At 40.3% G+C, this 15044-nt stretch overlaps 1 protein-coding gene across 11 annotated transcripts in view; it reads left to right on the top strand.

Moving 5' to 3' along the window:
- The window catches only part of ACSL4 (acyl-CoA synthetase long chain family member 4), a 79548-nt gene extending 69537 nt beyond the window's left edge, over positions 1-10011 (top strand). For all 11 annotated transcript variants that reach the window (XM_083485127.1, XM_083485117.1, XM_083485123.1 and 8 more), the window contains 6 exons: positions 268-440; positions 1135-1209; positions 1797-1988; positions 2519-2633; positions 3404-3561; positions 6142-10011. In XM_083485127.1, the coding sequence (XP_083341253.1) occupies positions 268-440; positions 1135-1209; positions 1797-1988; positions 2519-2633; positions 3404-3561; positions 6142-6299 (871 nt within the window). In that variant the 3' untranslated portion in view covers positions 6300-10011. The remainder of the gene's footprint in view (positions 1-267; positions 441-1134; positions 1210-1796; positions 1989-2518; positions 2634-3403; positions 3562-6141) is intronic.
- The last annotated feature ends 5033 nt before the right edge of the window (positions 10012-15044 follow it).

Raw genomic sequence — 15044 nt, 5'->3', positions numbered from 1 at the left:
TCTCCTGACATTTCAGTGGGCTTTGGATGAATGCATTGCAGTCAGAATGTGCACATTTGGATTTGAACTGCACAGTCTAAAGCTGGTTTGAAACACAGCCATTATTATTGGGTGTCATGTAAATATGCCTCCATTTAGTTTCTTAAAAATGGGACAGCTAGCCACTGCTGTAACAATAGGGCATAATCCAGATCACATTGTTTGTCAGGAAGGAGATCTTGGAATTGCACATACTTGTTTATTAATGCTAGTTTCTTTTCCTTTAAGACTCTTATTTAACAAGGTGAAAGCACTCCTTGGAGGGAATGTACGCATGATGCTTTCAGGAGGAGCGCCCCTTTCACCTCAGACACAAAGATTCATGAACATTTGTTTCTGCTGTCCTGTTGGCCAAGGATATGGGTTAACAGAAACCTGTGGAGCAGGGACAATTACTGAAGGTAACAATTTAGGGTTACATCATCTCTGTTTCTAGGAGGTCGGTATGGGTTTCTGCTAAATACCGTATTTTTTGCTCTATAAGATGCACTTTTTCCCTCCTAAAAAGTAAGGGGAAATGTGTGTGCATCTTATGAAGGGAATGCAGGCTGCGCAGCTATCGCTGAAGCCAGAACAGCAAGAGGGATTGCTGCACAGCGATCCCTCTTGCTGTTCTGGCTTCTGGGATTCAGAATATTTTTTTCCTTGTTTTCCTCCTCCAAAAACTAGGTGTGTCTTATGGTCGGGTGCATCTTATAGAGTGAAAAATACGGTGATTGAATTAACTTTTCGCTGGTTGTTCTTTTATCTAGTCTCTATACAATGCTTCCAGAGAATCTGTTTGTTGAGCATTCATCTGATTTGTTATCTTAAATGTATGGGTAGGTTACACAATGTTGCATCAAGCAGTTGTTATCTGATGATTTTCAGTCATTTTCCCATTGCTTTCTTTACTACAAAAGTCTTGTTTTGTTTTATTTTGGAAGTGGGTTTGTTGCACAAGAGCACCAAATCCACTTTAATTGCATTAGTTGAATTTGCCTGTTTCTGCTTGAATATCATCCACAAAACAGCAACAGTCTGGAAGCACCTAGAATTTTAAAATGGAAAAACTCTTTTGGCTGTTGTCTTACATTTTTTCTGATTTTCCTCTAGTTTCTGACTACAGCACTGGCAGAGTAGGGGCTCCTCTAATCTGCTGTGAGATTAAACTGAGAGACTGGCAAGAAGGTAAGAGAGCACTGCATGTCCAGTACAAATTACAGCAGCACTTTCCATTTTTCAGTTACTAATATAATGCACGTATAAACTCTGAAAAACTTACCAGTCAAACTTACAGACCAATCCTATGCATATTTGTTCAGAAGATAATTCCAGTTAAATTGAATAGGGCTTGCTTAGTACAAGATGGCTGTGTTAGCTGCAATTGTATGCTCACTTACTGGAAATAAACCCCATATTTTTTTTTGGGGGGGGGGGTCCTTAATTCTGAGTAACCATGCATAGGCCAGAGTTGGTGTCATCTTCATGCCTGTCATGTAACAGGCTCAATTGGCTTGGCATTAAAAGGGGGGGGAGAGCATTGTAGGCATTGGTCATTCCTAATAAAGGATGGCATTTTGTTGTCCCTGTGAATTTGGTATCTTGATACAGTTAATCATTGATGTTCACTTCTTCAGTACAGCATTTTATTTTTATATAGCTTTACTGCTTATTTTTATAGCCTGCTTTATAGCTGCTTTGCTTTATTTCTCATTGATTGCAGGAAAGCAAGAACTATAATTGTTCTTGCTAATTATTTTATATTACTTTTTCAGGAGGCTATACGAACAGAGACCAACCAAACCCTAGGGGAGAGATTATAATTGGTGGACCTAATGTCTCAAAGGGATACTTCAAAAATGAAGAGAAAACAGCAGAAGATTTCATTGTTGATGAAAATGGTCAACAATGGTTTTGCACTGGAGACATTGGAGAGTTTCATCCTGATGGCTGTCTGCAAATCATAGGTGCCTTATCTTTTTCTCTGATTGGACTGAAGTTTGATACTTAAACATTTAATATCCAATGTGTGTTATACTGGAGAAGATCTGTAGAAATCAGTGGACTTAAATAGCTTCCATTTATTTCAGTGAATCTACTCTGAATATGATTTGGTTGGATTTCAGTCACCCATTGTATTATGTCTTCCTGTTATACAGGAGTGTGCTATATTAGAGCCCTAACCAAATTCTGTCTTGCCGTACATCTTAACAGAAATTCTTTTAATCTTGACTTTAAATTTCATGTATACATTTTTTACTTTGGCATCGAACTCATAGTAGAGTCCCTGTTGCAAAGGCAAATCCCTTGTCACTTTGAATAACAAAATGAAACATCTGATTGTATATTGAGCTTTCTCCTAACACATGGTGTAAATGGAAACATTTATCTGGGTGTTTGCTTCACAAATACAGTAGGACATAGTTCTGAGTAAAGATGTATAGGATCAAATTGCATGCTCTCTCTAAAGCACCATTTCACCCAATTATCTCCCCAGATCGCAAAAAAGATTTGGTGAAGTTGCAGGCAGGAGAATATGTATCGCTGGGCAAAGTTGAGGCAGCTCTGAAAAACTGTCCACTTATTGACAATATATGTGCTTATGCCAAAAGGTAGGTTTGTATGAATTTGTCTGCTCATAAATTTGATTTCAAATTACTTTGAAAAGCAAAGTAGCATATTTAATTAAATGAGTCTTGTTCTTTACTATCTAAAGGCTTTCTTGCATGACTATAGAATTGCAGGAGTGGAAATTAGACACAGGGCTGCTTCAACAGGTTTGGAGCTGACACACATGCCTTTCCCTAGCTCAGGTTACAGGTACATTAAGTTGGCACAGAGAAACAGCAGCTGTTAACTCTCTCATAGCTCTGGAAAGAATTGCTGTATTCCAAATAGGTAGCACCTGAATGTCTCCAGCATTTTACAAGTAAAAAAGCAACCCTCTTTAGTCTTTATATAGAAATGAGATAATTAACAGCAACAGACTTTTCCTATAAGTAGTAGAAAAACATGGGGCTGTATTTCCCTTTTTGTTCTTACTAACACTTCTGTGTTGGAATTGTGTTGAATCTTACATGCGCTCCTTTTTTTCTTTTCAAGACTATTAATCAAACGTTGTGATAAATGAGTTGTCTCCAGTGGTTTATATCCAACTAAATTTTACTTAGAGCTGACCTATTGAAATTAATGAACCTTTTAGTTGTTGCCATTAATTTCAGTGTGTCTACTCTGAGAAAGACTAGTCTTGGATACAACCCACACTACAGATTTGAAGGATTGGAGTACTTTTCTAGCTAAAGCACATAGGAGCATATCTTTTTTGCAAGCAAGGAAGTATGATTATGGGTCCTGAATGAATTTCTCTTGCATTCTTTTCTAGTGACCAGTCTTACGTCATCAGTTTTGTGGTTCCTAATCAGAAGAAATTAACTGCTCTTGCTGAACAGAAAGGTGCAACTGGCAGCTGGGTGGACATCTGTAACAATCCAACAATGGAATCTGAAGTCCTGAAAGAGATTAAACAGATGGCTAACAAAAGTAAGCAAACAGCTATTTCTGGATATCAGAATACTGTTGTAATGATACAAAAGTCAGACCTGCCAACAAAATGATGAGACTATATCAGGAGTGGAGGACCCTCTTTGGCGCAGGCCCCACATTGAGCCCCACAAGCTTTCTAACTGGCCCTCAAGACTCTTCCATGCCACTGCCTCTCACCCCAGGCCATATATAGCCTTATTGCTTAACCCCACTCATGCTTGGGGTGTCAGCCATGCCTTCATTTTGGGTTTATTTTTAAAATACACCCCTAGAAACCTGTTTTCCCCAAACAAAGTGACATTTTCCTCTTGTTTCCATGCTGGTTCTGTTTCTTTGGGTGGCAGGTGAGAAAAGGTCTGGACAAACACTTTTTGGTTACTTGCCATAGAAAGTGGGGGATATTGTGTGACTCTGATTGAAATGCTGCCTTTTAGGGATGCAATTTTCTCCTCCTCGCTTTCATTTTAAAAGAAGTTGTACCGGAATAGCCCATGGGAATTCTGTATTCAGCTGTCCAGGACTGCCATCCTTTCCATTCCCAAGATTCCAGCTCCTGGATGCATGCTGAATACACAGCTTACTTGCAACATTGCTGTGCTTCCTTTTACTTGAAACTTGCTGCGTGGTATTTAATGCTATGAACTGTGCCAAGCAGTGTAAGCCTAGTACTCAAGCACTGCAGCATAGCTGAATGTGTTGTGGGCATAGCAAGAACTGTACTGCAAAGAGAATTCAAATTAAGAGTTTTAGGAAATGGGATCTGATTAAAACCCGAAAGCATTAGGAATAAAGGCAAAAATGGACCCTGACCTGGGTTCTCTCTCAAAATGTAGTGACTGGATATGCCATAACTGTTCAATAGATTTAAATATATTGATTACTGGGGGTGGGGAACGGTCAGTTAAAGTTAACTGGGCTGTGTAAGGGTAGAAAAAGCAGAATTGCTTCTTGGGATACAGAAAGCCCTTGGGAACATCCTAATTCATTACTCTCCTGCCATCTAGTGGCTATACATACACCATTTTCTTTCTTTAAAAAAACAAAAAACACCCGCAAAACATTTAGGCTTTATTTAATTCAATTCATTTATTTTGCCTCATATTTTTAGCAAAATTTTCACAGCAGTTACCAATTCAAGTTTATATTAACATACTATAAACAGTAGAGAAAATAGTTTAAAACACCAGTTTATACAGTAATGTGTTGACAAAAAACAATGAAATGTAATGAAAGAACAGTATGACCATTCCTACCCACAGAATAACAGAATTAGTATGTTCATATGGGAACAGGCAGTCTTTTAATAAGTACTTTCTTAACAAAAACTGGTACATTTTAAACAGAAGCTTTTAAATTAATTTCTTCCATGTTGGCAGTTAACTCATCATAGCTTGCTTGTTCCTACAGCAATACAAACAAGTTGTTAACCAATTGCTTTCCAGAAGTCCCAGTTTAATTCATTGTAAGCCAAAACTGGAATTCTTACTTGAAGAAGCACAACACACCAAAATTAATGTTTATTACATTCTGGCAAAATCAGTAGCCTTAATTTTATTTCAAAATTTGTTTAAATGTCTTGTTATATTATAATGATAATTTAAAATTAAATATACTTATTGAGTTACATTCCTGCTCACACTTCAGAAAAGCAGCACATGAAGATCTGCTTTCTTAAATTAATTTATACCATACTTTTCTATATTACCTTGAATTGATCCTGTAAACAAATTAGCAACCAGTTAAGATGTCTAAGGATTGGCATAATTTGATCTGATCCGCTGGCCCTGGGCAAAAGCTTGGAAGTACAGTCATACCTCGGGTTAAAGTAGCTTCAGGTTGAGCATTTTCGGGTTGTGCTCCACTGCGACCCGGAAGTAACGGAACGCGTTACTTCCGGGTTTCGCCACTCGTGCAGATGCTCAAAATGATGTCATGCGCAGAGGCGACGAATCGCGACACGCGCAGACGTGGGTTGCATTCTGCTCTGGATGCGAACGGGGCTCCGGAACGGATCCCGTTTGCATCCAGAGGTACCACTGTAAACAAAATGCTTTGGAGGTTTCTGTATTGAGTAACCAATATGCATATTTACATTTTTTAAAAAATAATAAACTAAAATTCATATAGTCTAGTCAGTTCCCTGGTGCTCCTTGGAAGATTATCAGTGAGGGGTTCTTCAGTGAAATTAGCAGCAATGAGTGATGTTCACTTAAAAAAAAAAGAAACCTACTGCAATGTGCAGCTGCAGGAATGTCTTGGACATATTCTTAGTCACATGTGAGTAAAGCCCAACAGACTTGACCTGAAAATGCAGAATCTGCTTCAATGCATGAGGTTTCCATGGCAGACATTCAGGAGAGCAGTGATGAACAAACATCTGTGGTAAGAGTTCCCTGAAGCTTGAAAATCAGTGTTGTTTCCTGTGTTAATCTAGGTAGTAAAAGCTCTCTCTTTACTAGACTTCACACAGTTGAATATTTTGTGCAGGCCATGTTCATGAGCACATATCAGTTGAGTATTAAACCACTGTCATGTTTCCTAATCTCCATTTTTCACTCTCCCAAATTGATCCTGCAGTGAAACTTGAAAGATTTGAAATACCAGTCAAAGTGCGGTTAAGCCCAGAGCCCTGGACTCCAGAGACTGGGCTAGTCACAGATGCTTTCAAATTGAAAAGGAAAGAGCTGAAGAATCATTACCTCAACGACATTGAGCGAATGTATGGCGGCAAATAATCTCCAGACATCGGGAGTCAAGATGTTGTGCAGGATTCTTTGTAAAACAAAGCAACAAATGTCATTCCCCAAACGCTGGCTATAATTATAAATGGAGAAGTGGCATTTTGTGAAATGGATGAAAGCTACACTTCATTTTCAAGAAGGAACAATACTGGCTTCCTGAACTGTACTTTCAAGATGCTGTCCAAATGACTGACCCACTGCCGTAGTTCCATTTGATCACTCCCAGTAAAGAATGGTTGTGTCCATATGAAACTCCCTCACTGGGTAAACCATTGTTTTTATCTTTTTATATTCTGGCTTCCCTTACTCATAAGGAATTAAATCATCTTTAATAATTTCACTATGATGATTTTCAAGTGGAGGAAAAAACGAGCTTGTATTTAATTTATGTGTTGTATATGGAAAAACTGAAGAAAGAGTAAGCAGAACGAAGCTTATACTTTCCAGAGTGCTGCTCATAAATCTGCAATCTCAGGTCCTTTGGTAGAGAAAGTAGTTTCTTTTAATTTGACTGTCATTATGTAGAGCTAAAAGACAGGAAAAGATGTTTCTCTCTTGAATGCTACTTTCACACAGCCAAAAACAGATCCACAATGATCCTAGCATGCATCTGCTTTGCACCATGCATGTGTTTGGTAAACACACAGCAATTTAGTTTATTAAAATGTAACTGATCAATTTTTTTGGAACAGAAATGTTACCACAGAGTACTGTGGGGTTTTTTTTTTGATAGTTAAGTGAATACACATTGAGTGCAGTTGGCCATAGTTTAGGCTCCTAAAAAGCACACTTTAGCTGTGTGGAAATACTCTGGAAGAAGAGACACCTGTGGTACTTTTTATGGTATTAAAGACCCAGTTTCATTTTACCCTACACTGAATAACTGTAAAACTAGCTTCTGCCCTTTATTGATAACAGACCACATCATTCGGTTCATAAATTTAATGTGGACGGGGCAAAGAATGCACTACTGGTGAGATATTCTGCTTGCCAGTTTTTCAGTGTTTTTAGTGTCTAAAAGGGAAACAAGTACATTTCAGAGCTGATCTGTAATCTATATTCAGATGCATCCTATCTGCTCCTTAAGGGTTGTGTCCTATACTATCACAAGGAGACTCCCCCTATTCAAACACCAAAGGATCTAAAAATCCTTTTCTAAATGATGACAAGTTTGTGATCTTTACCACCTCCAACACTACGCTGACTTCCAATGATAACGCAGCATCCATAAGTTTTCAGATTATTAGCACACTCCCTTTAAAATCAATGGGACTAAACAAGTTTGATGGCTACAGTAGTCTCTGTTTTCTTAAGCATACACTTTTACTTACCAAGTATGGTGAATTGGGATCTCTGCCTGCTCTTCCAAGCACATCAACACCAGAAATTAAGTCCTATGGGTTTTTATGTTATTTTTTTCCCTCTGAAAGGGCATTTCTATTTCTTTTAATACACCACACAAGTCATATGTAAAAGCTTAATTTTGTATTTGTGAGTGATGAATTTGGTCTTTGGAAGTTTTTTTCCGAGGATGTGTTTAAAGGGAAAATACTGTATTTAAAACTTCTGTTTTGTGAAAACGTTTGTTTAAAAACTGGAATTCTTGGTGTGTTGAGAAGAGAGTAAGGCAGCAACTCTCCTGTATTTTGTGTTTTGTGTACTGCATTCCGCTGTCTCTTTTTCCCACCCCCTTGAGTTCGTGCTCTGGAAATTTATATCCTTGCTAGCAGTTCACACTTGAATTAGAAATGCTGTAAGATGTGGCAATTCTTGTTGCTGTTCTATTTTGCACTTTTTTCTTAATACCTTTTTATACATTGCTTCCAGTTTTGTACAGCTGTGACCCTTGATTGCAATGTGTCATACTTTGACATGGCTCTAAAAATATTTATGATAGATTTCTTTTATTCATAATATTTAAGTGTGTATATTATGGTCAAAAGAAAACAATCCAGTATTGTTTCTAAATGATGAAGGGATTTTTGTATGAAATGTTGTTCCTGTACTCAAGATTTGGGCAAGATTTCCTTCTATGAAGTGTATGTGTGGGTCAGTCAACCTTCAGAGCAACAACAAATCACCAGTTTAAGTAATTGTCAAACCTATTGAGCCATTGTTCTGGCCAGAACTGGCTGTTCTGTCTTTAAGGACCAATTTTAATTTTTGAGGCACAAGGATAGTTTAGACAATTTTTCAGCCATCCTTCTCCCATCAAACCAGCACACTGCCAATTGAACTTGTCGAGTCCAATCTGAGGGCTGCTAATGTATGACGAGTCCTACATTGGGACCAGAAAAACGCCTCTTGGTAGTTCCTCACTAAACACATACACTTGTTTACATAAACAGGAAATCCTTCCCCTATTGATTAGGGATCCCCTCCCCTGAGCTCATTGTTGAAGTCTACTATATTCAGTATGTGATAAAAATTGCTCTTTCTTAGACACAAATTTGCTATATTGATTTCGTCAAACACGAAAAATCTTTAAACAACAAATGTATGGAGTTAATAGCTGTTGTGTGCTTTTAAATCTTAACAGCAGCTTGTGGTGTTTGTTTAGAATGCACTGAGTATATCTTTGACCTATATAGTCTCTTTGCTCTGGTGTTAATGTGGCCTTTATTGACTAACCTCATTTTTGGTATTCATGAAGATATATTTTTAAAAGTTCCCACTGTGAAAGTCTCGCAGTTTTCTTCCACAGCTTAAGACTCATCATAGTTGTTTTTGGTTTTTGTTTTTAAAGTCAAGTCCATGTAAGATTCACATGACTTTCTATTCCATAAAATACATTTACAGCACAATCCTTTACATTTCTATCCAGGAGTAAGTCCCATTGAGTTCAATGGAACTTACCTGCAGGCAAGTGAATATAGCCTTAACTAGGTTATGCAGCCCCTGCAGCTTACATCCTATGTAATTACTATAGACAAACTAGTGAGGGAACACATTCTGTGGAACTCATTTGTTTTCAGTTTTCTAACCTCCATAATTTGAATCCCTGCATACCAATACACTTTCCCAGCAGCTACAGAGGGACTGTTACATAATTTTTAGATACCGCCTACATTTTCATATCTTTGTCTTGGAATGAAAAATATTCTAGGGCTTTAGCAAGAAACTGCAGAGAGATAAACAAGAGTGTGGGTTTTTTTTCCTTTTAGGGAACCTGAAGTAGGCAGAGCCCAGGTGATGGTACTACAAATAGAGGCCCCCCTGTATCCAATGCCTCTAAGGCTATGATTTGCATGAAACAGTAAGCCAAGCTTTAGCAAAGTACTTTTTCCTGCTGTGCCAAACTAAACCAAGATTTGGTTTTACCATGTCAGCTGAATTGATGTTTAAGTTCTCTCACTAACCACAAGCTAAAGTCAGGGTTCTTCTTGGGTATAGCTTGCTGTTACCGCAAGAGCTTAAATACAAGTCCCCCAGTTGGGACAACACACTAAGCCAAGCCTTGGCTTAGCTTGGCCTATATAGAAAAGAGTAGATGGGAACAAAGCAGCCACATGCTTCTCTGCAGGAGGCTGCACATTTACGTAGTCTTGCGAAACTTGTTTGGCTTACTGTGTTGCACAAACCAGGTCAGTCGCTGATTGGAAGGCTCCTTTTTGTCACTGGAAAAAGTATGAAATAAGCCCTAAATTGATACTGGGATAGCTGGGAAGTGAGAGTAGACATCAATAAATTTGTCAGTTGAGTTGCAGATTTGTGTCTGATTTGTCTCTTTGCTCTTTCTTTGCTTTTTTATTAGATTCTCCTTTAAAAAAAATACACCACTCTTCAGCCAGAGGCTTCTAGAGCACTGCATTATAGAAAGTTTTTAAGAGTGAAAACTAGCTCTAAGTGGTTCTTCAAGAACTAGCTTGTAAAAAAAACCTTGATATCAATTAATTAGGCACTAAGTCACCAAATTTCAGATCAATTTTCTTTCCCATGTGTGAAAATATAACTGGAATATGCACGTCCTTAAGGAACTAGCATTTGCATGTTTCAAGGCAAGGTTTTGTGGAGAGCACATACTGGCTTTTACTCAGATCAGTCAGTAAAATGTGGCTATTACAGAGAATAAAGCTTGAGAGAGGCCCTGGTTGGTGTTACTGAGATGACATCTTAATAGTTCATATTTAATAAAAAAAAGTTTAACTATGGGGCTGCCTTTGAAAAGGAGGAAAGAAAGAAAGAACATAATCAAAGACCCTTGCTTGCCTTTAATTGCCAGCTATGACAAAAAATATTAACTTTCAGCTATGTCATTGTGTTCCCTATAATTAGATTTGCACTGTCTCAGTGCTTGAACAGGAAATAAGCCAAAGCAAACCACCTTATACATCCAAAGATTTGCCAAAACAAATGAAACTGCTTAGTATTGTCTGAAAACACATTATTCTGGCTATAGACATGTGAGTTACTAAGAAATGTTGGCTGATCATTTTATGGGTGGTTTCTGGCTACTGCGAAGAAAACCGCATGCATTCACAAAATGTTATAAAACAAGACAAGTTACTCTCTGAGGTCCCATTAGAAGTTGCTGAAGACAAAGATGTATGCTTGCACCACATGGTAATTCTAGCTGTGAGCCAAAATTTAAATAAGAGTATCTTGGTGGCATAACAGAAGTTGGGGATTAGCATCACTGGACACCTATGAAGGCTCCACCATTGTAGGGTTATACACTACTGATCACTGGAGCTTGCATATTTTCCTCAATTAGAGGAGAAGGTAAAGTAACGTCTACATGCCTTATTTGCTCTCTCGGTACTGTTGATTAGGCCCACGGGGAAGTAAATAAATGGACAGTGAACAGGCTGGAGGCCACCAAGGAGACCCCCCCCCCCAAAACCCCCAACAACCTGGAACCAGCACTACTGAGTGGTACAGGTAGGGCAAAGTTGGCTTAGTAGGTTTGCCTATGCCATAGAACTATATACCTGCCTCCTTCTGCAGGGGCTGTGGTTGTGATAGTTCCAGCCTTGTTCTGAAGCAGGGAACCTTATGCACTCCTGGAGGTGCTCTGTATTTTAGAACCCAGATTTTCCAGGATTCTATAATTTGGGAAACTTCCCCGTGTACAGAAGCATCCTCACTTCAGATTACTTTGCACAAGTTGAAGGACAATAAGAATAGCAGTGGGGGATGGAGTTAGCACCTTAATCCCTGTCAGGTGTCAGCAAACTTTTTCAGCAGGGGGCCGGTTCACTGTCCCTCAGACTATATTTTTGGGGGGGAGAATGAACAAATTCCTATGCCCCACAAATAACCCAGAAATGCATTTTAAATAAAAGGACACATTCTACTCATGTAAAAACACGCTGATTCCTGGACCGTCCACCGGCTGAATTGAGAAGGTGATTGGGCCGGATCCGGTCCCTGGGCCTTACTTTGCCTACCCATGCTGTAGACCCTGCTCATGTGTTTACTTGAATACCTAAAGAGTTTTTGCCACCTTGCACTAGTCTGGCACTAGCACACTGAGGATTTGAGGTGGGGGTATTAAACACCTGTTTCCATGATGTGATGATCAGCTTATGTGAGCATTGGGACCAAGAGACCGAGCACAAATCAGCAAACCTCTGGGTTTCTGCCACAAACCAGGAGACCTTAAGACTAGCTACTCTCAGCCCCAGGTTCGCAATATGGGGATATTGCCACCTAACTTGCGGACTTATTACGGGGATTTCAACCACCTAATGCATATGGAACTGAAGTTGACAATCCCACAGAACTAAGATGCCCCAGTGTAGCCACTGCTAGTATAGCAAATAAACTCAGAACTGAATTCTTAACATTACTGTGATTATGCCAGCCTTTATTGGTACTTCCTATTGCAAAAGAAAATACAATAGTATTTGTGGAGAAGAAATTCAGAGGCTTTTGGAAGTAGAGAATATAGTGCTAATGAGGGCATTTGATTTAATATTATGGAAGAAAAAAAGCTAACTCCTGGCCAGTGTCATAGCGTGGGTTGTCAGCACCTGGGGCAAGGCAAGTAAATTGCGCCCCCTAACCCGTGGATTTTAGCACTGCAAGTGCGAGCGCCCCCCCCCCCAGATGTTGCGGCCGGTGCGGCCGGCCCCCCCTGCACCCCCCACGCTACGCCACTGCTCCTGGCTACATACTGAAGTCCAAAATTTGATCTCCCTACCCACCCAGCAAATGATACTCTTAGTTTGGATCCAAAGATAAGGATGTTCATGGAAGGAAAGTTTCCTGCCCCCTCCTCTTCGTCCTGCTGCCCCCTGTGACCCCCACAAATCTCTGAAGGGTTATGGGACCCTCCTGAACATTATGTGATGGAGGCACAGACCCAGCCGATGTGGCAGATGGTGGTGGCAGCACAACAGGCCCCACAACAGTTTCTGGGTCAGCATAGGTATGCCAGGCCCCACTGGCTGACACTATTTGCAAATGTTTTTGTTGGCATGGCTGAGCAGCAAGACATCTAATGTCATTTTCTACAACAAAATGGTGCTTACTCCCAAGTATATTTGTGTATCATAAAGACAGCAGAAGCAAAGTCCCAATTAATTCCTACAACCATGATGGTGCCGTGATTTAAGTGAGTTCTTAAACTCAAAACCACCTGTTCATATACGTCTTTTTTATTTATAGTATTTTTCAGCCATCCATTTGGCCCAAAGGAATACAGAGCTCCACAAGCTGCCCCTTGTTAAGAACAGGTGCCAATGCAGTTGTGGTCTGAGCCTTTTTTGGTCATTCTGCTGCATTGCTCTGTGCATGGAGGAACTGTGAGTTGGCTGATGGAGAACAGATCTAGCCGCTTTCGGCTCAGCAAGTCCCAACCTTCAAATTTCTCCCATATATTAACAAAAGGGAAACTAAAGGAAAGAGAAAGCAAGATCTAGAATTAGCAGTGCATGTCACAGGTTTCTGCTAGTTAATGCCTTCACACAAACAGCTCTTGACACCTTACCTTAGCCCAGCCTTGTACCCTCCATATGTTGTGCACTACAACTCCCATTAGCTGCAGAGCCAGCACATCTGTGCTGGCCTGAGGTGGGGGTCTGTTATGCCAAACATCTGTAAGGCACTAGGTTAGAGAAGGCTTGCTCAGGCTGTAGACCTGATTCCTCAGATCTGAGTGGTAATTTGTAAAATGGGAACAAGAGAGATGTGCAACCCATACTTATAAGGAAGTGGGTTCAAAAGGCCTTACCTTCTTTTGTGAAATATTGGGGCTCAATACCCAATACTGTGGGTTCAGCCTGGATGTCCAATAAGATCCAGACTCCAACTGTCAGTCAAACAGGATGTTTATTTAGACATTGCAAGACTGGTGCAACACAACCTCAACCAGCAAATAGTTTGGGGGGGGTGTCACACCAAATATGAAAAAGCACAAGCATTTATACACTTACAAGCAAAGGGAATCAAGGGGGCAGTTATGTTCATATAGAGCATTACTGTACTTATATTAGCTTATACTGGTTTAATCACAACTTGGTTATCTTTCCCAACTTTGTCCTCATGTTAGAAACTCAGCTAGGTGCCAAATGGCTACTTATACCAGGGTTACAGTTGCCAAAATGGAATGTCTCATTGCCATTTTTGGGCAGAATGGCTCTAAAGTCTTGTTCAAATGATGGACTGACTGTGATTGATTCTTGCTTAAACATCTGTCTAGTTCAGATGACAACCTGGAGCTAGATTAAGAGCTTTGAGAACGTAAAGAAGAAAAGTCACTTGATTCAGGCATGGTCCACATATATATTGGCCTGTTCCAACCTCTTTTTCTTAATGGTTTCATGGACCGTTCATAATGTAGGGATATTCTTCATAACTGTGAGCAGGACAATGTGTGGGGTAAGTGAAAACAAGTTACAACAGTTAATTTTAATGTTGTTGACTGCTCCTGCTCAGGCTGCACAGAAAAAAAGCATTTTGGTTCCTGAAATTCATTCTGATCGTGCAGATAAAATATAACTGATAGAATTCTACAGGCTGTGGGGTTACTGTGTTAAACCGCTCAAGATCCAAGGATCCCCTGGCCTGGTATGCACTTCCAGATAGTGGAGACGTCAGGAACCATCTTGCCACCCAGGCATCTTCACTTGGTCACAAGTGGCCAATAGCTAGGTGCAAAATGTGTCTGGCGCCTGGCTAATTTCGAAATCTGGTGATCAATAAAATGACTCCAGGCAGCGCGCAAGCAGGGATGCAGGATCTGTGGCCCTCCAGAAGTTGCTGAACTACAGCTCCTATCACCCCCAACCTCAGGCTATGCTGGCTGGTGATGATGGGAGAGCCACAGGTTTCCCACTGCTGACTTAAAAGCAGTAGCCCTCACCTACTGTATATCTACCACAAACTGGTGTTCAGCCTTGCTGTGCCATAAAGGTAAAGGTAAAAGGACCCCTGACCATTAGGTCCAGTCGTGACCGACTCTGGGGTTGCGGCACTCATCTTGCTTTATTGTCCGAGGGAGCCGACGTACAGCTTCTGGGTCATGTGGCCAACATGACTAAGGGGCTTCTGGCGAACCAGAGCAGCACACGAAATGCCGTTTACCTTCCCACTGGAGCGGTACCTATTTATCTACTTGCATTTTGACATGCTTTCAAACTGCTAGGTTGTCAGGAGCAGGGACTGAGCAACGGGAGCTCACCCTGTTGCGGGCATTCGAATTGCCGACCTTCTGATTGGCAAGTCCTAGGCTCTGTGGTTTAACCCTCAGCGCCATCCGCATGCCATAGTGAGTGGTAAACTGCTAACTTGTCC

Source organism: Podarcis liolepis (genome assembly GCF_965112155.1).
Source record: "Podarcis liolepis genome assembly, chromosome: Z".
NCBI lineage: Eukaryota > Metazoa > Chordata > Lepidosauria > Squamata > Lacertidae > Podarcis > Podarcis liolepis.
The sequence above is the reverse complement of the archived record's forward strand: the minus strand, read 5'-3'. Positions and strand labels throughout refer to the sequence as shown.